The sequence below is a fragment of the Chenopodium album genome, chromosome 10 (genome assembly GCF_948465745.1).
Source record: "Chenopodium album chromosome 10, dcCheAlbu1.1, whole genome shotgun sequence".
NCBI lineage: Eukaryota > Viridiplantae > Streptophyta > Magnoliopsida > Caryophyllales > Amaranthaceae > Chenopodium > Chenopodium album.
In genome coordinates, this window is record NC_137843.1 from 59723277 (window position 1) to 59746048 (window position 22772).

Sequence of the window (22772 nt, forward strand, 5' to 3'; positions counted from 1 at the left end):
TTGAATGAAGGTTGATAGATACAAGCATACAACTAATTCTTGGACGGTGGGTGGGTTGGTTATATAGCCGAACAAAGCTCTCCGATCTCTCTCTCGACCTTGGTGTTTAGGATCGGCAGTTTCGGTTGGTAAGTTGGAACAGTGAGATAAGAGTGGCTTTGATGGTGAAGGGTAGGCCGTAGGCGTATGACAGTTTTAGGTAGCATCATGGATGCAGCTGCGGTGGGTGTAGGTCTACACACGGAAATAGGAAGGAATATTTGCTTACAAAAATCTCGAGTTTGGTTTGGGGCCTTGGGTAAAGAACTAAAGATAAACTCATAAACTTTTATTTCAGCTTGAAAACCAAGAATGGACAACTTCAAAACGATCATCTTATTATACAATACAGTACAACCTAAACTTGTACAGCAATGAGTATCCTAGTCGACGTAGAACCCCTAACACCTTAGCTTCCTATCTCTTAAATAATTTCTCCAGTAGTTACACCTTCTGAACAATTTCTATAACTACTATAAGTTTCTTCATAGCTGCCTTCTAAGTTTGGTATTCATCATTCTTTACTTAACCTCCACCGTGGTCTTAAGCAGCGAGGAACTCCATTAATCAATCAATTAAAAGTTCCAATGCTTGCTTTCACGTTAAGCTTCATTTCAACCCGATTACATGATGTACAGCTTAAAATACCCCATTTACCTATAAAGAGTTTATCTGTGAACACCACGTAGCCACCGAGGTGAGCTTGACTTACTCATGCTTGAATAGTAATCCCCTACATTTGCTACGAAAAGGGGATCTCTATCCTCAAGGCAACACTTTCCTGAGCTCTTAGAGGCAGAATTTCCCTGGCCTTCCTGTTCTAATTCCTTGCTTAAATCTTCCATGGTCTTCTTTATTGAGGCTTTGCTCATTTGACCAGGCTCAGTTGTCGCAATACCAACCATCGTAATCCTTGGGAGAAGTGGACTACTTTGAGATTCTTCCTTCACATGACCACCAGGTGAATCTACAAACCTGACAAAAAGAAGAGATTATCAGAGGAAAACTCCAACAAAAGCAACTCTTTTCTTCTCTCTCCATCCCCTCCCCCACCCCCCCCCCCCCCCCCCCAACTCTTTTGTTTTGGGTGGTTTCTAGACAAAGCATCTTGTCAGATGAACAGAATAAAATCAAATCTATAAGTCTGTTGCTCACAGAAAGTTTTGAAACAGCAGAGTAAAGAGTTAAAACCTTGAATCAGCCTCTTTATTGGCTTCACATTGAGGCTTCAGCCAAGGTAATCTTAGCCAGTCTCTCCTTGGAGAAGGGAGATCAGGTTGCTCCAGAGCAGTAGTTTGATCTTTATTTTCTGGTCCTAGCTTTGCCGAAGCTGACTGCTCTGGCAGTTCATTTAGGCTTTCCCTATCAGAATTTGCAGAACAGGTGGCTACCTTAAGTGCTCTTGACCGTGAAACAGCACTCCTGCATGAATAAGCAGACGTACATTCATTATTATATAAATAATAAATAATTAATTAATTAATCAAAAAAGAAAGGCAAGAGCCCCTCTATGCCTGTTTGTCACATTCTCCCCTTTCTTCCTACAGTCCATTTCCATCAGAGTATCAGACTAAAGAGTTTTGTTAAATAAGAAGTAGCAGCTTTGATCACACACACATCTTAGTTTGAGCTTTCTAGATACTGGATCATTGAATACACCAAAGCTTCCTAGCAGATACCATGTGATTGGTCTTTTATCTTCCCACGATCCTCCACCTAGAAAAGCTGTTTAGATTTACAATCACTTGTATACACTCAAAAGTTGTCTTGCAAACTACAAATCATGTAATCCAATTCAAGTTAAATTTGAAGATACATATCTCCATATTCATACAAGAAAATCTCCTCACTAGGTGGGGAAATGGCGGTGGTGTCACATATAGACTATTTATCCACAAATGAAACCCACAGACTCAAAACCCAAACAGAGTAAAGCTTTTAACTGAGTTCTCGGTAATTCGGTATAGCCACCATCTCATTGATTCTCTTATCTGAACCAATATAATAATTATATGGATCATGCATAAATTATTACAAGGTCAAAAAGTGAATAGCCGTGATTGTCCAAATACTAAGTAAGTTGCGGCATACCTTGATAAAGAAAGAAGGAACACAAGCAAGATAAATAATTTGTGCTTAAAATGGTACAGGTGTTTGGGCTAATCTATATTCAACCTAAATCACTTCTTCAGAGCTGATTTAGAGCATATACTTTTGTAAACTTCTTGATCGACAGAGCGAATGAACACAGTGGCACCAATTCATGAGTGGTAACCAAGAGATAGGCAAAGGGAGGAAACAAGAAGTGATCATAGTAACAAAGGAAGTTTTTTTTTAAAAACAAATCTATTTGCCCCCTGTGTAAGAATTGATAAGATGTGAGCGAATTTCATTGTTTGCCAATGCTCCATCAATTGGTGGTAGGGTTCACAAGATGGAGAGATGATGCTTGTGTGGTGGTAATTAACAAAGATGGTGAATCACAACATGATGGGTACCTTTGGCTAAATTTTACAAAGTATCATTTTATTTCTTCTCTCACCTCACTTCCAATCAAACATGCACAATGTTGGTAATGAAGCACGCATTAGTCATTCCAACTCCCACATAGAAAACAGGCTTCCACGGAAGGGAAATTGAAGGACATTAGAAGCATTATGAATTATACCTCCTCTCAAAGGAGTCAACCATGTATGGAAATTTTGGCTGGATCCCAGTGGCTTTCCTCAACCACCTATTCCCCAGGAGCACTTTGTCAACAGCATATGAAAGCTGCATTTCAGCAGCCTTTGATATGACACTTAAGGGTATTCCAGACTGGCCCATCTCATCCATCAAATCCTGTACCTATTAATAATTTTGTTAAAACTCAAAAGAAAGCAAAATTCCAAGAATATATAGAAAGTAAGATCACAAAAAGGTGTCTGCATTAGGAATAGGGAGTTGGAAATTCTTTAGCCCTTGAACCAAGTGTAAATTTGTAATCATCCAATTAGCTTGAGCTAATTATAGACCATACTGTAAAAGCAGCTTGGTGGTTCTTACTTTTCACTTGCTTCACATAATTAAATCTTAATACACTAATCCAAGATTATGTATATCCTATAGGTAATAATATGTGGAATTTTTCACAAGTACACAATGACAGAAATAAACTTCGTAGAACAGGAAAGAGAGGGAGAAAAAGAAGTCCAGAGAAAAAACATATGGATGACCGGATGAAATTGAAGAATATGTATATTACTACATGAACGTAGCATAGACATTCGTTTTTTGGATAAGCTAAAGTTGGTTCTACTTTTTCTGAACTTTACTACTGCAGTGCTTATGTTGTACATACAGATCAAAAAGAAAGACAAATATGCTCACCTCTCCAGGCTCCCATATGCTCTCTGCACTCTCTTCTATTATTTCTGCTGCAAAGTTATCATCACTGACATCGCCCCGCTGTTGAACATGACGGCTTTGAATCAAAGAATGGAAATGCTGATCAACAGATTCCTCTAAAATGTTATCCAGAATGTTTTTATCAAAAAAATAAGGAGTGTACCTGGTAGCAGAAGATTGTGATTTTACATTAACAAATTCCAATAAGCTTTAACGCAAAAAAATGATATCAAATTCCAGAACTCTAAAACATAACAAACATAACCCAATTACCTCCCTGCCAATATACCATCTCAAGGGAAGAGAGAAAAAGAGGGGGGAGGGGGGGGGGGGGGGTGATGAGGAAAGTGAAGGTAAGGCATCCACATCTCCTTCACGGCCTCCACATAAATTATAGAGTTCAACTTGCTGCATTCACATATTTCATAATAGCTATTTCTACACCATTTATGTATACTTTTTGCAACCTAGACATCATCACATCCTATGATCTCATCTTAGCAGTTTAATATCCCTCGTCCTCCACTCCAAAATTACAAGTAATATTATTTAATCATGTTTTAATCCATTTCATGGTAGTACAATAATTACGCCAACTAAATAAAAATCCTGGAATCCAACATTAAACTCTGACAATAAACTGTGATTTTTTTTTTTTAAAGAGTTAGTCTCTACTTATTCTGCACCATATATAGAGCTTAGATATGAATCAGGTCCCATCTTTTTTCCATGACTCAGGCTCAAGGGAATCAGCACTACAATGGAAATAACAGTTGCAATTCTTATAAGGTAATGTCCTAAATAATAGGAGATCTTACCACTTAACTCCATCAGGAGTTGCTATTGCAATATCTAGATTCTGAGCAGAGAAAACAGGAACACCGTCAATATGTCCACTGCCAGTTAATTTACTTCCCTTTAGAAGCTTGCTAGCTGCTTTCACCTACAAGAAGAAAGATTATCAAGGAAAATCTTCACAGAACTTCTCCTGAGTTGACAAGTCCAACTATACTAAGTCCAACAATGTTTTTTCACCTGCTTTGAATTTGGAACGAACTGGAAATTATGAGGTTTTTCCTGCGCATATAAGAAGTTCAGCAGTACTTTAGAGCAAGAAGAAAGACCTACAAACAACAACAAAAAAAGAGTGTGCACACAGCACGTACACACATGAAACATGGACCAGATGAAGCAGAAAAATACATTCATACACATTCTTGGAGAGATGAGAATTTAATTACCAATCAACTCTCCCCCATGATAAATTAAACATATGCATTACATTCTACAACCTAACTCACCTTATTGGAAAAAGCTAATAATGAATTGATGGTAGGTGATCAACATACCTTGAAATGCTCATATGCTAAATCAAGTCGGCAAGCACCCACAACGCCACTAGGAACGTTCAGCCTTTTAACATAGGAAACTAAGAAAATGAAAATTATTAGCAGGATGTACATTTTTTGGCCACTACAAAACAGCCATAGAAAATGAAATAATAATAATAATCTGATCGTAACACACTTTGCAACTTAAACATAAGTTAAGAATTCATCTTTGAGTTTTTTTTTAAAAAATAATTAAAAACCAGAGTAAGGCTTCTAAACCAAAGAAAAAAGAGAAGATTTTGCAATGAAGGTATAATCTACTCCTACAAAGAAGCATGCAAAACAAACATGATAAAATAGAACCATATGAACAGATAGGTATACCAGCATCACCAAGATCCATGAAAAAACGGAAGACAGGGCCTGAGTCATTCTTTAAAATAGCCGAAAACATCTTCTTGATCCACTCTGGTGTTCTACAGATCCATAGAGCAAAAGAAGGTTATCAATTATCACAAAATGAAGCACAAAACTAAGGGGGGAAGTTTAAAGCTATGACAAGTACAGTACGTGATAGCAAATAACAGATACGTAGTACTAGACATTGACATCATTTCCAAAATCTACTCTCACTAGTCAACAACTCACATTAATGCTCTTTGATTTGGCTGATAGTCTCTTCGTTACCCCTCCCTCATTCAAACACAAAAGTCTTTCCGAACTGCAACCCCCCATACAAGATGGAATAACCTAAATTTTTGGTTCATGGAATAACAATTCACACCAACTGTACTGAATACTGATGCATATCATCCTTGTGCCTAAAAGTGAGAAATGCCTTTAAATGACTAAGCAACAGACGGTGTGTTAAAACATAGACCAGTGCACCTTTAAATAGACATTGTCAATATTTCATAATAGTGCAATACTGAAATCTCATACATGAACACTAACATGATTCTGCAATGATAGAAGTATTTAATCACTTGTTCATTCTTAACTCTTCTATTTCAGACCAAACTGACAATAATTCAATGAGTCAACATCCTGCTCTAAGTTCACATGAGCATACAATCACAGAGTTTATGATGCAAACAGGGGACCAAGAAGGCCCTTGAGGCACTTGAATTCCCTCAAACACTTGGGTTACATCGCCAATATCATAATAACCATTTTCTAATACTACATCTGTTTCTTATTATATGCAACAAATGAGTATTATTTGTGAGACATAAAATATCCCTATGTTGCACGGAATAAGAAAAGAGAGATAGTTTACCGAGCTTTCCAACATGACACAAATCTTTAGACACCATTAGTACATAACATCCCTACCAACCTTGCCAAATAACTTTCCTTAGTCCTTGCTCCGCACCTTAGCACAATTTGCTTACTTATTAGCACAAAAGAAGTCATCTTCTATACTAACAACTAACCATTACTAAGAAACGGCATAACCTTCTTAAAAAAAAAAGTAACGACATAACCCTACCTGATATAAATTGAGACTAAACATTTTGGTAGGCAAGTAGACAACCTCACGGTCAAGTTTTGACTAGTTCATACAGCCCTCCCCCCGCCCCCCAACCCCACCCTCTCTCTCATTTGAAATTAATGGTCAATTCATCCCAACCCACTGACACTAACAATTAAAATTGCACTCAATCACAAGCCATCGGTAATGGTTGCATTTCAAGACGCGTGGGTATACTACAATAATCTATCTCCGAATAGACACCTCGATCATTAGTGCATCCAGCAATCACTCACCAGAGCAACAAATTTCATTTACCAACATGGAACACTACAATTGCTATCTAACATCAACGTAAACTACACAAAATTGACATTTCAACTCATTGGTAATGGTTGCTTCCTGCCCACTGCTTCTCCCTCACACATTTCATTTCACCTCGGAGTGCATGATCCATTCATATATTACAATAGCATAGCACGCCAAATAATATAGGCCACTATCATTTCAAGACGGGTAGTATACTACAATAATCTATCTCCGAAAAGACACCTCAATTATCAGCGCATCCAACAATCACTCACCAGAACAACAAATTTCCCAATTAACCAACATGGAACACTACAATTGCTATCAAACATCAATGTAAACTACAAAAAATTGAAATTTCAACAATTCGACTAAGCAATCAAAAATTAAAATTTCAAAAATAATTACAAACCCAATTAAAGTTTAAAACTTTAGAATCAAAATCAAAGCAAATAAACAGTGAATAACTAAATTACCTCTTAGAAATGAAGGGTATATCAAAATGAGTAGAAACAGCCATAAGACCAGTTCCAGTAATATCACACATACTGAACACTTGCCCCACAAAAGCGGGCCCACTACCACCACTACCGGCGCCACTTCCGGCGGACTTCAACCCACCAATTCGAACCATTGACGGGAAACCCGACCCGGGTTCAGGCGGTGCAACCCGGTGAGAAGAACCCGAGGAAGAGGGCGAGTCATGGTGAGTTGACTCGGAAAAAGGGAGAGGAAGAGGGAGAAAAACTTTAGAAGTAGAGGGTGTAGAAATGATGGGAATGGAGTGCGTCGTTTTGGGTTTGTGGGGAATTAGAGAAGAGAAGTTGGTTGCTGTTGATTGGATGAAGTTGAAGATGAGATGATTGAAATTTTGGGATTCTGTTGTTGTTGTTGAGGATGATGATGGAGGTGCCATGAAGATATGAGGAGAGAGAAAGAGAGGGTTTTACATGAAGATGAGGAGGTAATGTTCATTGGTTTGGAAGAAAGTGGAGGAGGTGAGTAGAAAAAACTTGAGGAGGTTATGGAAGAGTGAAAGACACGAGCATTTGCTTATGAGTTAGGATTGACCAAGGGTTTAGGGATTGACTAAAGGCCTGTTTTCATATGTTGAAATTCAGTTCCGTTCAACTTTTAATTTCTTCTCTTATACTCCCTCCGTTACGATTTACTCGCAACAAAGGGGTCAATTGCGGACTCCTAGGCAAAATATCCTTAGTGTGATTATTGGAAAATAAGGGATGTGCTTAATATTAATCCAATCTAAAAAAAAAAAAACTTAACACCAAGCACGCACCACGAACGGAGCCCAGCACCAACCAGCGCACCACCACCCAGCGTCCCACCAACGAGCCCAGCACCACCACCTGCGAACCCAACCCACAACCCCGAAACCCACCACCACCACCTGCGAACCCAGCCCACAACCCCGAAACCCACCACCACGGACCCAGACCCAGAACCCACCAACCTCCACCCTGAAACGCACCACCCACGAACCCACCACCACCCACCCCTGAACCCCATACCTTCAACCCCGAACCCACTACAACCCACCACCACCCACCCTGAAACCCATAACCTACCCTAGACCAACAACCCCGAAACCCACCACCACAAACCCAGACTCGCAACCCACCACCACCCACCCCGAAACCCAATTCCCACGAACCCAGAACCACGACCCATAACCCACGAACCTAGATCCATCCCGATTTCGACCCAACACCCCGATTTCGACCCAAAACCACGAATTTGACCTAGCCCCACCCACGATTTAGCCCCCAACCCCGATTTCGACCCAGTTCCCAGCACGAACCACGAACCATATACAATCAGATCTGGAAAGTTAGCAAGAAAAGGGAGAGAGAGAAAACAGAGGTGACGAAAACCAAAAGAATATGGACAGCTAGCGAGTTCCGGCGACAATAACGATTGCCATGGTTGCGGTGGAGATCGCGGGAGTTGAACGGAGAGAGAAATTTCTGGGTATATGGAGTGGAGTTGCGGTGGTAGTGGTGGTGGTGGTGGTTGTCAATTAAGGGGGTGATGAATTTAGATGGAAGGAGAATGATTTTGGTAGAAATGTTTAAGTTAATTAATGTTAGAGTTTAAGTTAATAACATAAAATCAGAAGTTTAATTAGGGTGTTTAGGAAAAAAAGTAAGGGTAATGTTGTAAAATCACACAAAAAAACTTACCATATAAGGAAATAAATAAGTTTGTTGCAAGTAATGTGTAACGGCCATTTTTAGTATTTGTTGCGAGTAAATCGTAACGGAGGGAGTAAAATATTCATTTTAGTTCAATTCAGCTCAACTCAGTTCAGTTCAGCTAAGTTCAGTCAATGAGAACATGCCCTAAGAATCTAAGATGAAGAGTACAATTCAAATCGAGCATGTTCGGCAAAAAGTAGTTATAGCTTGTGGCCTTGTCAAAGTAGTGGTTAATCAATTATCGGATTAATTAATTACTATGGTAAGCTAATTAAAAGTTATCCTTAAGAGTGTTAAAATTATCCTTAAATTGATCGTGTTACAATAAAATTACAAAAAGTCCGTATTATACAAGACTTTGACTACCTATCCTATGAGATTCTCATGCCTATATTACTTCTTAAAGATTAATGTAAAAGACTAAAAACCATTCCAACAAATATGAGATCTAGAATTCATTCATTCCTTTTTAGTATAGGATTTCATCTGATCTATTTTAATTTAACAAAATAACGAACTAAACGACTCTTAAATTAGGTAGAATTCCTCCTTATTATAAGATTTCATACCAATTTATTTTAGTTTAACGAACTAAACAGCTCGTAAGATAGGCGGAATTCCTCCTTATTACAAGATCTCATACCAATCTATTTTGATTTAACGAACTAAACGACTCTTAAGATAGGCGGGATTCCTCCATAATATAAGATTTCATACCAATGTATTTAAATTTAATGAAATAACTAATTTAACGGCTCTTAATATTAGGTTACTCCTTCTTTTATAAAATTTCATACCAATTCATTCAAATTAAATGAAATAACGAAGTAAACGACTTTTAAGATATGTGGAAATATATATAAAAAAAAAAAGTTTTTAAATTACTCATACTTTAAAATGGTATGAGTATTTGAGAAATATAATAGGTAATTGGGTTAGTTTTTGACACCGTTAAAGTCGTTATTACAGAGTTGTTATTACAGGTAAAAACTGTTTATTTAAGTGAGAAATGTATGTACTCGTATTAAACCGTAATCGGATTAATTTTTTAACACCATTGAAGTCGTTATTATAGGCGTATCATTAATAATCCATTGTATTAGACTAGACTAGATCTTTATTTTCCCTTTCTCACTTTAGATCTATTTCACGATTGCACCTCGCTGCACTCCTCTCCCTCTCCCTCTCCCTCTCCGCCATTGAAGCGTTCTCTGAATTCTCCATTGAAGCGGCTTCTGAGCTTTCTCTCCTCCATTGAATCAGCTTCTGAGGTGAAAAGATTATTCCTTTTAAATAATCAATCGAATTTCAATTTCACAATCTAGTGTTAATCGTTCATTCAATTGTCAGTATTGTCAATTTAGGGTTCTTTGAGGTGATTTTGAATTATTGACTAATTGTTTATATATTCTTGAAGAATTAAATGTAATTGTTGGAGTCTAGTTTGACAATTGAGTCAACTTTGGTTGCTAATGTGTTGCAGGCTTTGATTTATGATATTGAAAGATTTTTATTTGTAATCATTTTTGCAGGGATTAGGGTTTCATATAAGTTATCTCGAATTGAATAAAAATGGCAGCTTCGGAAGAAAATAGTTCACTGTTTCCTATCTTTATATTGACTATGATGGCATTGCCTTTAGTGCCTTACACAATTATAAAACTGTGTCGTGCTGCTAAGAAGAAGGCGAAAAGCTTACATTGCGAATGCGCTGTATGCACCCGGTCTGGAAAATATCATAAATCACTCTTCAAAAGGGTTTGTGTCTTTGTGATCACCGTGTTCATCCGTTTTACATTGTTAATGATCTTTCAATGTAATTTTCATTTGCTGAATTTTGTTCCTGAATGTGCAGATTTCAAACTTTTCCACTTGGAGTAACATGACTCTTGTGTTGCTGTGGGTTATCATGGCCTTCTTGGTTTACTATATAAAAAATATGAGCGCGGAGGTATGTATATTTAGCAAGTGGGAATCATTGATGTTTTTAGCTGATTAAAAGGTCCCTTGGTTGATGTCATTTGCTCCGTTATCTATAGAACGCTCCACATATTGTGATTAGTGCTGAAATTTTATTATGCATCAATGTAAATCTTGCTGTCAATAGATTTGACCTTTACTTTATTTTCTCTTTCTTGGTGGTATTCAGGCTCAAGTGTTTGAGCCATTCAATATTCTTGGTTTGGAACCTGGAGCTTCTGATTCAGAAATCAAAAAGGCTTATAGGAGGCTTTCTATTCAGTACCATCCTGATAAAAATCCAGATCCTGGTATATATAGTTGTTTGTGTTGATGCTATGATAATTTTTCTCATTGATTAGTTTGCCTACCTATTCCTAATGCCCTGGTATCTTTTGTATTCTTTGCAGAGGCTAACAAGTATTTTGTGGAGTATATTTCAAAAGCTTACCAGGCCTTGACTGATCCCATTTCTCGTGAGAATTATGAAAAATATGGTCATCCAGATGGGAGACAGGTACGTTATCTTATATGCTGTTTAAAAGTATATTGTCTTCTTTCATTAGTTTTTTGAGTTCATGTTTTTCTCCGCCAGTCAGCCAGGTATATACTGAACATGTCATTGCAATTATTGTCTTGGATGTTTGCAGGGATTCCAAATGGGAATAGCTCTCCCTCAGTTCCTATTAAATATTGAAGGTGCATCTGGCGGGATACTGTTAATTTGGATTGTTGGAATCTGTATCTTGTTGCCGTTGGTCATAGCTGTTATTTATCTCTCAAAGTCAGCCAAGTACTCAGGGAATTATGTCATGCATCAGACACTTTTGGCTTATTATCACTTGATGAAACCATCACTAGCCCCGAGGTACTTTTCATACTTAAAGCTTTTACTATCATTACTAATACGTATCTGTTTTTATTTTAAGTTTATTTTTATATTTTTACACTTTACCTTTTATTATCAGTGCTTTCATAGTGTCATTTGCACACCATGGATTACTTAGCGAGTTAATGCAATGGCAACACAACCAAATGTGTACTATACCATAGACTGAGGTTTGGAAGGTCCAGATGTGTGCAGTCTTAATCTTGCTAAGTTGCTAATCTGAACTCATAGGAACACTGTTTAGGATTGACTTGCAACAAAGTTGTTTTCTTTAGTAACATATTCTCTCTGCTCTGTAGAGTGAGGTTTGGAAGGTCCAGATGTGCGGAGTCTTATCCGTGCTAATCTGAACCGATAGGAACACTGTTTATGATTGACGTGCAACAAAGTTGTTTTCTTAAATAACATATTCTCTCTGCTTTGTTATGTTTGCCTTTGTATCCCTTTTAAGAATGTATCAAAGTGTTTGCATACTTTTCAAATGCAATTTGCTTCAACATGTTGAGTCCAGAGTATTGGATTTTTTTTTTTTTTTTTTTTTTTTTTTTTTTTTTTTTTTTTTTTTTAAATAACTCGTATCTACATTTTTTAATCCATTTACATGAAGGAATAAGTGTTCCTTTTGTTTTAACAGTTTTTTCATGGATGGGTCGTGGACTTGTGGGCTATGTTACTTGGACTCGGATAAAGTGTCAAATTAGACACGGGTGTCCAAGCATCGGACTCGCCCATTTTCTAGAAAAAAAGTTGTGTTTTTAGTTAAAAATGAAGTGTCCAAGTGTGGTGTCCGACACGTGTCGTGTCGACACGGACACGTGAGGTAAATGAAAGAGTCCGAGTAACATAGCTTGTGGGTTTTATCAGTTTTGGAGTTTTAATTTTTTGGAATGGAGAAAGTGGTAACACGGTTTCTTTTCTATGAGAAACAAACATAACAAACACAGTGGTTGTGAGCTTGGTGATATTTGACTAGTAGTAGTTAGTGAGAAGCAATTAAACTGAGGAAAAGGGAGGGTGTTAAGTTGTAAAATTTACATAGAATTAGTTGCAAGGGACATCTGGATCTCCCTAATTTTAGTACTAGGATATTAGCCAGTGATCCACTGCTTATGGATTGGAAGGGAAATGGAGGGAAACTAATTGGAAAAGTCATAACCTCCTTTACTATAGACTCAGAATTTGTGAAAGCTCCCTACTTACCACAAAATACACCTACACACCCTGTCAGTCCGCTCTCAAGGATCATGACTTGAGTAAACTGTAGGTGGGTAAAATCTTGTCAAATCACTTCAATAGTTCACTGTCATTCTTAATAGGTCTACCTCTTCTTTGTTCTCCCTTTAATGGTCTTCACCATCTCCCGTTTGGTTCATTTGAATGCCACCTTTCAACATGCCTGAATCCTTGAACTAAATTTTGCTTCCTACTTTCTCTTCATTAGATGTCACACCATTTAATTATTATGTCTTGACATCATGGTACACCTCTGAACTTGCATTGCTATGTTTGATTTTTTTGTGTATGTTATGTTATTCAGCAAAGTTTTGGATGTATTCATCAAAGCGGCTGAATACATGGAAATTCCAGTCCGAAGAGTTGATGATGAACCACTTCACAAACTGTTGCTGTTAGTAAGGAGTGAATTGAATTTAGACAGCAAAAACATCAAACAAGAGCAAGCTAAATTTTTAAAGCAGCATCCTCCACTAGTTAAGGTACTTTTGGGAGCTTATTTTCGAATTAATTAGGTGTGAAATATAAAATTACGAGTTGAATTCTTACACAACATATTTCTTTCTGCTAGACACAATTGTTAATTCAAGCCCATTTAACAAGGGAAACAGCAGACCTACCTCCAACACTAAATGGTGATCTGAAACGTGTCCTGGAACTTGCACCTCGTCTTCTTGAGGAGTTGATGAAGGTAATTCAAAGCTTTCCCGTGTCCTGGCACTTAGCAAATGATAATACCACTGCATGGCATGAACCCTTGATTTTTTGTAAGAGTGTGACACCTGAAGATTAGTGTATTGTTATTCTACACATTCTGATCTATTGATGATGCCGATGAGTGCTCCTTCTATTCCTTGTTATGGTTTCCTGTTGTCTTATAAGGTTTTTCAATATATGCTGATAATAACTTAGACCTTTGGAATAAACTAGCAATTCCTGCATTTGATAAGCCTACTTTGTTCTAGACATATAATAGTTAGGATTTTTGTCCTTCTCTTCAATTATCCCAACTCTAGTTAACTTATTATTGTCTCAACTTTGAGATGCCCCTTCCAGAAATGGTCCAAAGATATGATATGATAATAAATGGTCCAAACTCTCGGAAGTGTTTGGGAAAGGGGCACTCCAGAGGTTGGTTTATTTTAACTCAAAACCAAAGTTTTAATTATTATAATTAATTATTTGTCTATTGGATTCAAATATATATCCTTATTAATACAAGTGCTCAATTAAGGTAATGCTTACAAAGTTTTCTATCTTACGTGAACTCAATTTTTATCAAGGGAAAATTGGGATTCGTGAAGATTACCAAGTATTATCTTCTTTTAATATATATATATATATATATAGGGGAACACTCTCGTGAGAAATTTTCTTATGTGAGAACACTCTTTATGTTCTAAACTTTTACTCGTATGTTCTAAATTTTAAATCTGTTGTTTTAAACTTTTTCTTATGTGTTCTAAATTAAATCGAATGTTCTAATTTAGTACTCACATGTTCTAAAATATAAATTAGTTAAGTTCGATGTCATAAATTTTAAATAACTTGTTCCAAAATTTTAACTTGTATGTTCTAAATTTTAAAATGTGTGTTTTAAGATTTTTAATTATATGTTCCATATTTTAAATTGTATGTTTTATTTTTTTTACTCGTATGTTCTAAATTCTTTACTCACACTTTCTATATTCTATATCAGTTTATGTTCATAATCTTAAATCGTATGTCTAAATTTTACTCATATGTTTAAAATTTTATAAAGCAAATTTTATAAATTTTTAATCACTTGTTCTAATTCTTAAATTAGATGTTCTAAACATATTACTCACACAAATGTTCTAAATTATTACTCATATGTTCAAAATTTTAATTTGAGTCACATGTTCTAAATTTTAACTCGCATGTTCTAAATTTTAACTCACATGTTCTAAATTTTTACTCACATGTTCTAAATTTTAAATCAGTTCTCATATAAGTATGATTTCTCACATATGGACCTATTCTCACCGGATCCCTCTCCTATATATATATAATTGGACAAAGTTTTAAGTAGTGGTAGTAGTAGATTGACCATACTTGTTCAGCTTAGCTTCCACTTCCCACATTAAACTCATGTCAATCATATATTGTTGGCTTAGGTGTCAAGTTTACAATTCTGATGTGTTACATTTCTGCCATGGTTGTTCCAGTCCTTTTTTGGGTTATTTATTTTCTTACACTTATTTGCAGATGTTCTCTTGTAACATTAATAATTTACTTTATGATGCAGATGGCTCTAATACCACGCACAGCTCAAGGTCATGGGTGGCTTAGGCCTGCAATTGGGGTTGTCGAGCTTTCTCAGTGTGTTATTCAGGTACTGCAATTCCTAGATATCCTGAACTTTATGATGTTGTTTTATCTTCATGTTGTATTATTCTCCCCACACCAAACTTGTCCATAGTTCTAATCTCTTGTGAGTGAGAGGTTCTGTTATGGAAGTGCTATACATGGTAATCTGATTGTATTGAACAGCCACATCTAGTGGATGCTTCTATATTTAGGTGCATGTAATAATCATATTTGATTCTGAATGGCTTTCTTTTTATAAGCTAGTCCTGGTCTGCATTTCTAGGTTTAGAATATTCTTGGATACAGAGAGACGAAATTCAGGAGCTGAATAAAGCTTCAAGGACATAGGATTAACACTTCCTCACGTTCCATTCTCTTTAATCAAATTTGAATTATATGTAGATCGAATGCTATGCCAAAATTTGGAGTTTTTTTTTACCCTGCTGTATACAGGCCTTGGCAAGGGTTAAAGCTATATAAAAAATGCCCTTGTTTCAGTTGTTTGCCCACCACACACAGTGCCTCAACAGTGATGTGTTCACAAACTCCTTAATCATGGTCTTGACTCTTGATGGTGGAAGATACACACTTCTCCTCAACATAATTGATTTTTGTCACAAAATTCCAGTTATTCAGTATATGCTCATACAATATGCAAATCTTTTTAGTGCTTTTGTTGAAGTTTTTTAACATAAGCTGCTATATGAGTCCCTAAATTAGATTAAAATGTTTAGTTCACGGTATCCAAATTTAGCTACTGTAGTTTGGAAAATGGGATCATTGAGAATGTTAACTATTTGGACGCAAAATAATTTCATATACATATAAAAAAAATGGGATCAGTTAAGAGATTCTGGATGGTGAATGTGTTTGCAATATGCATCAGCCAGTACCCATGACCAGTCAGCATCATATTACTGACTTGCTGTAGGTTCTTTCGTAGTTTCTGATCTTATGTAGGTTTTATATTTGCTAACTGATGTGCGATTGTTAGTTTTTGTTCTATATACTTCATGCTGTGCAGATTCTGATCTATCTATGGTCAACCTTTTGTGCAGGCTGTTCCTTTGAGCGCTAAAAAAGCTGGAGGAGGGTCAACTGAAGGCATTGCACCTTTTTTGCAGCTGCCACATTTTAGTGAGGCTGTTACCAAAAAGATTGCTCGCAAGGTTTGTGGGAAATTTGAGTTCAGATTTTTATCATGTTTGTATCATTATTCAACTCATATCCCCCCTCCCCCCCCCCCCCCCCCCCCACCCAAAAAAAAAAATAAATAAAAAAATAAAAATAAATAAAGGATTTAATTGCAATAATCTACTCCAAGGTTGTTACGTGTCAAGTTGTAGAAATGATAGATCTAGCCTAAGCAGTGGTGAGCAGTTGTTACCTGGATACAATTTTCAACCTGACTATAGTAGAGAATCCACTTAATGGATTGTCGAGGCTTGGCCCTATTAAACAATTTCATAGTAGTAGCAAGAGTTGTATGATATGCATGCAGTGGGAGGATTGGGTGGTGCAGATCACAATAGTCTCTCAACATGTTAAATAAGTGAAACTTTTTGCATGTATTTTGTTAATAGTGAGCTACTGTAGGTATGGCATATCTTGTTAACTTGTCTCTTTTATAACTTGCTGCTGTTAGATGTAGACCTGATCTAGGTTTTTACGTGATATATTTGCAGAAGGTGCGGACCTTTGAGGAGCTTCGAGAAATGACTCAACAAGAGCGCACAGACCTGCTTTCCCAAGTAGCTGGTTTTTCTGCCACTGAAGTAGAGGATGTGGAGAGGGTACTTGAAATAATGCCCTCCCTATCTATGGAGGTCAAGTGTGAAACAGAAGGTGAAGAGGGTATACAGGAGGGTGACATTGTGACAGTTCAAGCTTGGATTAAACTTCAACGCCCTAATGGTTTGATTGGTGCTCTTCCCCATGCCCCTTATTATCCGAATCACAAGGATGAAAACTTTTGGTTCCTCCTTGCCGACCAGAACTCCAATAATGTTTGGTTTTCCCAGAAGGTCAACTTCATGGATGAAGCTACAGCTTTAACTACTGCTTCCAAGGCAATCGAGGAAATGATGGAAGTCTCAGGTGCCAGTGCAAGAGAAACCAGCGCAGCGGTTAGGGAAGCCGTTGAGAAAGTAAAGGGAGGGTCCCGCCTCGTGATGGGGAAGTTCCAGGCCCCAGCAGAGGGTAACTATAGTATGACATGTTTCTGCTTATGTGATTCTTGGATTGGATGCGACACTAAGACAGGTTTGAAGGTGAAGATTCTCAAGAGGACTAGGGCTGGCACTAGGGGTGGTGTCATCACAGAAGAGGGTCCTTTATTGGAGGATGGGGCTGAAGAAGAAGAAGAGGTCGAGGATGAAGAATATGATGACGATTATGAGAGTGAGTATAGTGAGGACGAACAAGATGAACAAGACACAAAGAAAGGCACCACTGCAAATGGTGATGCTCATCGGAAGAATAAGCAGTCAAGTTCTGAAGGTTCAGAGTCAGAGGATGAATAGAAACACAGATTTAATTAGAATAATAAACTTCTCTCAAACAGGGGTTTACTTTTATTAGTGCAATGCGAAAATTTACAAAATCTGAGATGCTTGATCAATTTATACATTTTTGATAGTGACCAATTATATAATTTTTATTAGATTGCGAGTAATGTTTGGAAGGTCTCCATAATTCTTTTTGTTCCAGATAAGCTGGCAGTTACAAAATTCATTATTGCATTTGAGCATTTAAAAAAAAAAAAGGGGAAGAAAGAAGAAAGATTTACTAGGAAAGAGGAATACAAGTTTACTCACAATTCACAAGGAAACTGCATTCATTTCTGAAAGTAGAGTTATTTTTACACTGAGACTACATATCCTATTCCTCGTTCATAAGCAGCTCAACCATATTGCATTATGTAACATGCTATCTGTGCTATATTACAGACATCAGCTAACTACATAACTACATTTACTCCCTAGCTTTGGTAGAATCATCATCCTCATCATCCTGCAGTCTCATCTAGTTGCTCGTCATGTTCCTTGTCACTATCACTAGCAACTATACCAGTATCAGAAGACTCTGCTTGCTCATTCAACTCCGTAACATTTTCACCAGAGGATTCATCAGGCAGCTTAGTTCGGACTTTGACACGCTTGCCCTTGATGTACCGATATTCCCACTTAGGCGGCGGATATTTGTGGTTCAACTTTTCATATTTGTCCATCATCCCAAGCTTCTGAAAAACAGCTCCAATCTTTGAAACAATTGAAGTGGTTGGCCGAAGACCCAACTCTTCCATATCAGCAAAAACCTACAAAGAATAAGTCATACTCTCTTATTAAAGATAGGATTTTAAATAAAACTGAGGCCATCGCAATGCACACTTAAAGCAAGAGTCTAACCATGTATCTTTTGTGACACTAAAAATTAAAGCATTATACAATTAGAAACATAATTTGGTAACCAGTTGGTGGGCAAAGCAGAGCATAGCCCTCAGCGGAAAATCCTCTTTGGGAACATGCTTTTTTGATATTTTAAAAATCGAGCAGAGTCCTGTGTTTTTAATAAACAGTCGCTACCCCCTGGTATGTGCCGCTTAAAAATTAAAGCATTATACAATTAGAAACATAATTTTACCATTAGTACCGTAAATATAAGAAAACCACCTACCATCTGCTAAATTGCTTAAGTCACCTATTTTGAAGCAATAAAATAAAGGTGCAATTACTTCTCCAAGAAATTCATTTCAAGAGGATGAAAGATGAAACTAAGAGACAGCGAATAAATGAGAGGAAAGTGGTTTAGTACAATGCATCATCTTTAGCCTTAATATGTCAAGGGTAAGCTTATGTACATCTGGATCTTTGCATAATGCAGACCCTGTAAATGGTAGGATTGCTCAGGATGACGTTGATATTGTGTTGTGCTAATGTGCTAGATTAAACTGTTCAAGGAATGGAACTATGGAAGTGTTCATTACATTCCAAAATAATGTTCAATGGGCAATTAATTCTATGTGGCATAAAGCTCAGACTTGTAAAGGTCACAAATTTCGCAATCCACACACGTATAAAAATGAAAAAAATGCTTCACTGCACTTTCTACATGCATGTGGATCACATAAAACAGGTTTATCTAAAGATATTTCCAAGCCAAAGCAAACACCAAAATTTGGATACCCCTCACATACTCTACTTGCACCTTCTGACACAAGAATCACTGACGTGAATGAAAAATTCATCCAGACCTATAGCCTATTGTACACACTGATACTGAGCAGTATCATCAGTCACTTAGTTGGGTCCGCTTTTCTAATCCTGATTGTGTAGTGGGTCAAAGATAAATGGGAGCTAGGAATCATAAACATCTTTAGAGATAACCTCAGTTACATGAGCATTTCATAAACAATAGCTACAACTTCATATAGTCTAAGTATTTTTTGGTGTTCTGATTGTTTACTTTCATCTAAGAGTACACTCAGTCTGTAAAAATTAAGTCCAACAGAGTCAGGTACATATATCATATACGCGGTGACCCTAACATAATAACCAATACCGTCCAAACAAGCAATAACACGTGATTACCATGGAACAAAGAATAAATTATTTGGAACATAACAGCTTTTAAAATAGAAGGAAATAATAAAAAAGCTAAGGCAGGATTAAACATACATCAAACATCTTGTCGTACATCTCTCTGCTGTAGTATATGCTAATCATCTTGTCAAAGAACATGCGAGGTGTGCTTTCCAGATTCTCTGAAAATAATTTTGTCCAGAGCTCTTCAACCTCATCAAGTCTATCCTCCTCCCCTAATGCATTCATTAATGTGAAATAGCTTCCCATTGTCCGTCCTTGACCTTTGCTTAACATCCATTTTGTCACCTACATTTATGGGCAATCAGCTTGTTGTAGTGATAAAATCCTCATGTTAACTTTCAATGATCTTTGGTACTGATTTCTACCTGAATTATTCTCTTCCATTCCTGTTCATACTCTAAGGTCTTCAATGCTTTCTTTACTGTGATGAGAGGAAATTCCAAGTCCCAAGCGATGAATGCATCAAGAGCCCCATATACTTCCTCTTTAACATTTGACAAACCCTTTATCTGTAATAATCAACATTAATATCATTGTTTAAGAGCAGAAAAAGTAGAAAATGGAACAAACAAAGAGAAGATACAGCTGAATAGCCCCTCTTATGTCTTCCAGGAAAGCAAACTTTCATTCATTGAAAGTATTTAAATAAGACATGGAGTTAATTCATGTGAAACATAACATCAAACCAGAAACTCAAGGGTCTCCAAACTACTTCGCTATGATCAGAATTCAGATACATGTATCCACACCCCCGGCATCAACTGCCGTGCAGACGTGTGTTGACTGTTGAGTACTTTAGAAGGAGGAAGGAGCAGTATCCTACTATCCCTAGACATTTGGTTTAGATAATTATATAAAATGCATCAAAACAAAACCTCATACCTAATATCAATACTCATAAATCTTGCACATGAAGGCTTAATTAACTCAAAAGTGTATTAAAGCCCACATATACTTCCTCTCTTCTTACTCATTGCTTGCATCCTTCCCAACTTAAACCTTCTCTATTATCCTGATTGCATACCCTCCTTTACAAAACTTGAATAATAAGTGACATTGCAAGAATGTTACTACACTATTTAAACCTCCAAAAATTTGAAAGACGGGAATGAATTCAGTAATTCACCATCTTCATAAGCAAAATATCAGTCACGATATAATCCAGAATAACCACACCAACTCGGACAATTAATAAACAATAATTATAACTTCTTCGTATCATCGTATGGATGCTCACTAGCTTAGTTGGATAAAGTATTGAGAGTGGTACCATATTACCAATACCGCATATCAAATCCCAACTACATCATAGCCCTTTTTAGCTCCCTATAGGCCTAACCCTTAACATATAATCTAAAAAAATAGTTTTTTCCTACAAAATGGCAATCCCAAAAATAATTTTTTTGGGTTTTTTCTAGGTATATCAAGGCAATTGTGTAATTCAATGAAACAACTAGAGGAGGGTAACCTTACACAATCAACAAGCTTTGCAGACTTGGATATTGTCCCAATTTTCTTCTGGGTCTTCCATACCCGAGGATATCTGGGTCTTGGACCTTTTAACCCACAAACCTAACAATTCAAGAAATCCAACAGAACTAATCAAACTTCCACCAAAAATTAAAGAAAAATTATAGCTTTAATGAGAAATATTAACTAGTAAACTTACAACCACATATCTTGAGCTGCAATTTCTGGAGAGATGAATGGATTCTAAACTAGGGGTAATTATTTGAGGTGGGTATCTCAAACTAAACATATTTGAACATAAATTACTGCTGGAGTTTCTGGAAATTGGTGGTATTACAACGTATGGCTTGTTGAAGGGTGTGAGTTTCAACGACATTTATACTCAAAATTCACACTTTTAAATTAGCAGATTATTCGCCCATTTATGGGGGTTTTGAAGAAAAGGAAGGAAGAAATTTCCCTGCTTTGCTAAACGAATAATTACAGAAATAGAAGTTTGCAGTAAAAGATGAGAGACAGAGGAGGGGGTTCAAGAAATCTGGATAGTTACTTGCAATAAAATTTTGCACATAATTACATACGAGTAATTACTTGACCCGCTTTGAATTTTACGTTATTCACCACCCCTCCTTGTCCGTCTTTAGTGAATAATATGTAAGGAAAAATATATTCATGTATGTTTTTTTTGGATTCGTCTCAATAATACTATCATAATATATAACTTTTATAATTTTTACTTTTGGAAAATTTAAGTTATTGAACGTTAAAGTTTTGTATTGGCAAACGTGATAAAAGAAACATGTCAAGTAAAAAAGAACGGAGGAAGTATATACAGGCACAGTGTTATATATCGTCAAGGTTATAGAGCAACTCCAATAATAAGCTAATTATCAAATTAGTTTGCTATGTCGTCCAGGATTGCAAAGTTATTCTTTCTTCTACTAATTTATACCACAATTGTTAAGTTAATTGTCATTAAGTTTTTTCAATTTTATTTTAAAATAATTAATATTTTATTAGAGACAATTGGCTAAGCTAATTATTAACTTATCTTCTAGTGATTTGACTTTTAACATGAAATTTATTAAAATTGCAAGCTAGTTTCCAAAAACAACCATTAGAGTTAGCTTTAATTTGATGTGAGAAATTGAGAACGATTTAATATGAGTAAAAAATTGTTGATATCTTTAACAATCAAGTCAAGATTAATTCTACCATAGTTCTTCAAGTGAACAACCTTAGCTAAATTAAGGACATCATCCTTTAATTCAATATGTTGAAAACCCAACCTCTTTGTCATACTATGTCAAATTCTCATTGTACCTCTAATATTTAAACTCCATGTATTAGTGTAACTCTACCATATTCTCAGAATTCGATAGTTGAATACTTTGTACCATTTTCCTTTTTTTGGGATTTTCCTTTTAATTTGAAGAAGTTTGTATGGTATTTATAAACAATTGCTATACACTAAGAGAAAGTTCTATATGAGAAATTCAAAATAATGAGTAACTAATAATTTTGTTAGTG

The 22772-nt window shown here is 36.4% G+C and overlaps 3 protein-coding genes across 4 annotated transcripts; 1 reads left to right on the forward strand and 2 right to left on the reverse strand.

The window, feature by feature from the left end:
- Positions 1-307: 307 nt before the first annotated feature.
- Positions 308-7568, reverse strand: LOC145562744 (uncharacterized). 2 transcript variants are annotated; one of them, XM_081623117.1, is made up of 9 exons: positions 7017-7568; positions 5142-5233; positions 4776-4855; positions 4462-4503; positions 4245-4369; positions 3409-3589; positions 2708-2880; positions 1231-1461; positions 308-1014 (listed from the first exon to the last, which is right to left on the reverse strand). In XM_081623117.1, the coding sequence occupies exons 1-9, from the start codon at positions 7454-7456 to the stop codon at positions 708-710; spliced, it is 1671 nt and encodes a 556-aa protein (XP_081479243.1). In that variant the 5' UTR covers positions 7457-7568; the 3' UTR covers positions 308-707. The 2 variants fall into 2 exon arrangements, with proteins under 2 accessions (XP_081479243.1, XP_081479242.1); XM_081623116.1 differs by having other exon boundaries at positions 2708-2886; positions 7017-7567.
- A 2307-nt stretch (positions 7569-9875) lies between these two features.
- Positions 9876-17842, forward strand: LOC145562745 (dnaJ protein ERDJ2A-like). The gene is made up of 11 exons (XM_081623119.1): positions 9876-10027; positions 10289-10514; positions 10612-10707; positions 10906-11026; positions 11126-11232; positions 11366-11583; positions 13142-13319; positions 13409-13528; positions 15107-15193; positions 16227-16337; positions 16854-17842. Exons 2-11 carry the CDS (start codon positions 10329-10331, stop codon positions 17688-17690), a joined length of 2061 nt encoding a protein of 686 aa, XP_081479245.1. The 5' UTR covers positions 9876-10027; positions 10289-10328; the 3' UTR covers positions 17691-17842.
- A 133-nt stretch (positions 17843-17975) lies between these two features.
- Positions 17976-21736, reverse strand: LOC145562746 (pentatricopeptide repeat-containing protein At4g21190-like). The gene is made up of 5 exons (XM_081623120.1): positions 21442-21736; positions 21246-21344; positions 20138-20281; positions 19845-20057; positions 17976-18484 (listed from the first exon to the last, which is right to left on the reverse strand). Exons 1-5 carry the CDS (start codon positions 21616-21618, stop codon positions 18176-18178), a joined length of 942 nt encoding a protein of 313 aa, XP_081479246.1. The 5' UTR covers positions 21619-21736; the 3' UTR covers positions 17976-18175.
- Between the last annotated feature and the right edge of the window lie 1036 nt (positions 21737-22772).

Bases quoted from the DNA above. Each gene is read 5' to 3' on its own strand.
- LOC145562744 (XM_081623116.1), bottom strand. From the start codon at position 7,456: ATGGCACCTCCATCATCATCCTCAACAACAACAACAGAATCCCAAAAT. The intron at 5,234-7,016 runs GTAATTTAGTTA...ATGGATCTGTAG, and splicing joins ATACCCTTCATTTCTAAGAG to AACACCAGAGTGGATCAAGA. The intron at 4,504-4,775 runs GTATGTTGATCA...TTATATGCGCAG, and splicing joins TAGCATATGAGCATTTCAAG to GAAAAACCTCATAATTTCCA.
- LOC145562745 (XM_081623119.1), top strand. From the start codon at position 10,329: ATGGCAGCTTCGGAAGAAAATAGTTCACTGTTTCCTATCTTTATATTG. The intron at 13,529-15,106 runs GTAATTCAAAGC...TTTATGATGCAG, and splicing joins TTCTTGAGGAGTTGATGAAG to ATGGCTCTAATACCACGCAC. The intron at 15,194-16,226 runs GTACTGCAATTC...CCTTTTGTGCAG, and splicing joins TTTCTCAGTGTGTTATTCAG to GCTGTTCCTTTGAGCGCTAA.
- LOC145562746 (XM_081623120.1), bottom strand. From the start codon at position 21,618: ATGTCGTTGAAACTCACACCCTTCAACAAGCCATACGTTGTAATACCA. The intron at 20,058-20,137 runs GTAGAAATCAGT...CCATAAATGTAG, and splicing joins AATGGAAGAGAATAATTCAG to GTGACAAAATGGATGTTAAG. The intron at 18,485-19,844 runs GTATGTTTAATC...TATTCTTTGTAG, and splicing joins TGTACGACAAGATGTTTGAT to GTTTTTGCTGATATGGAAGA.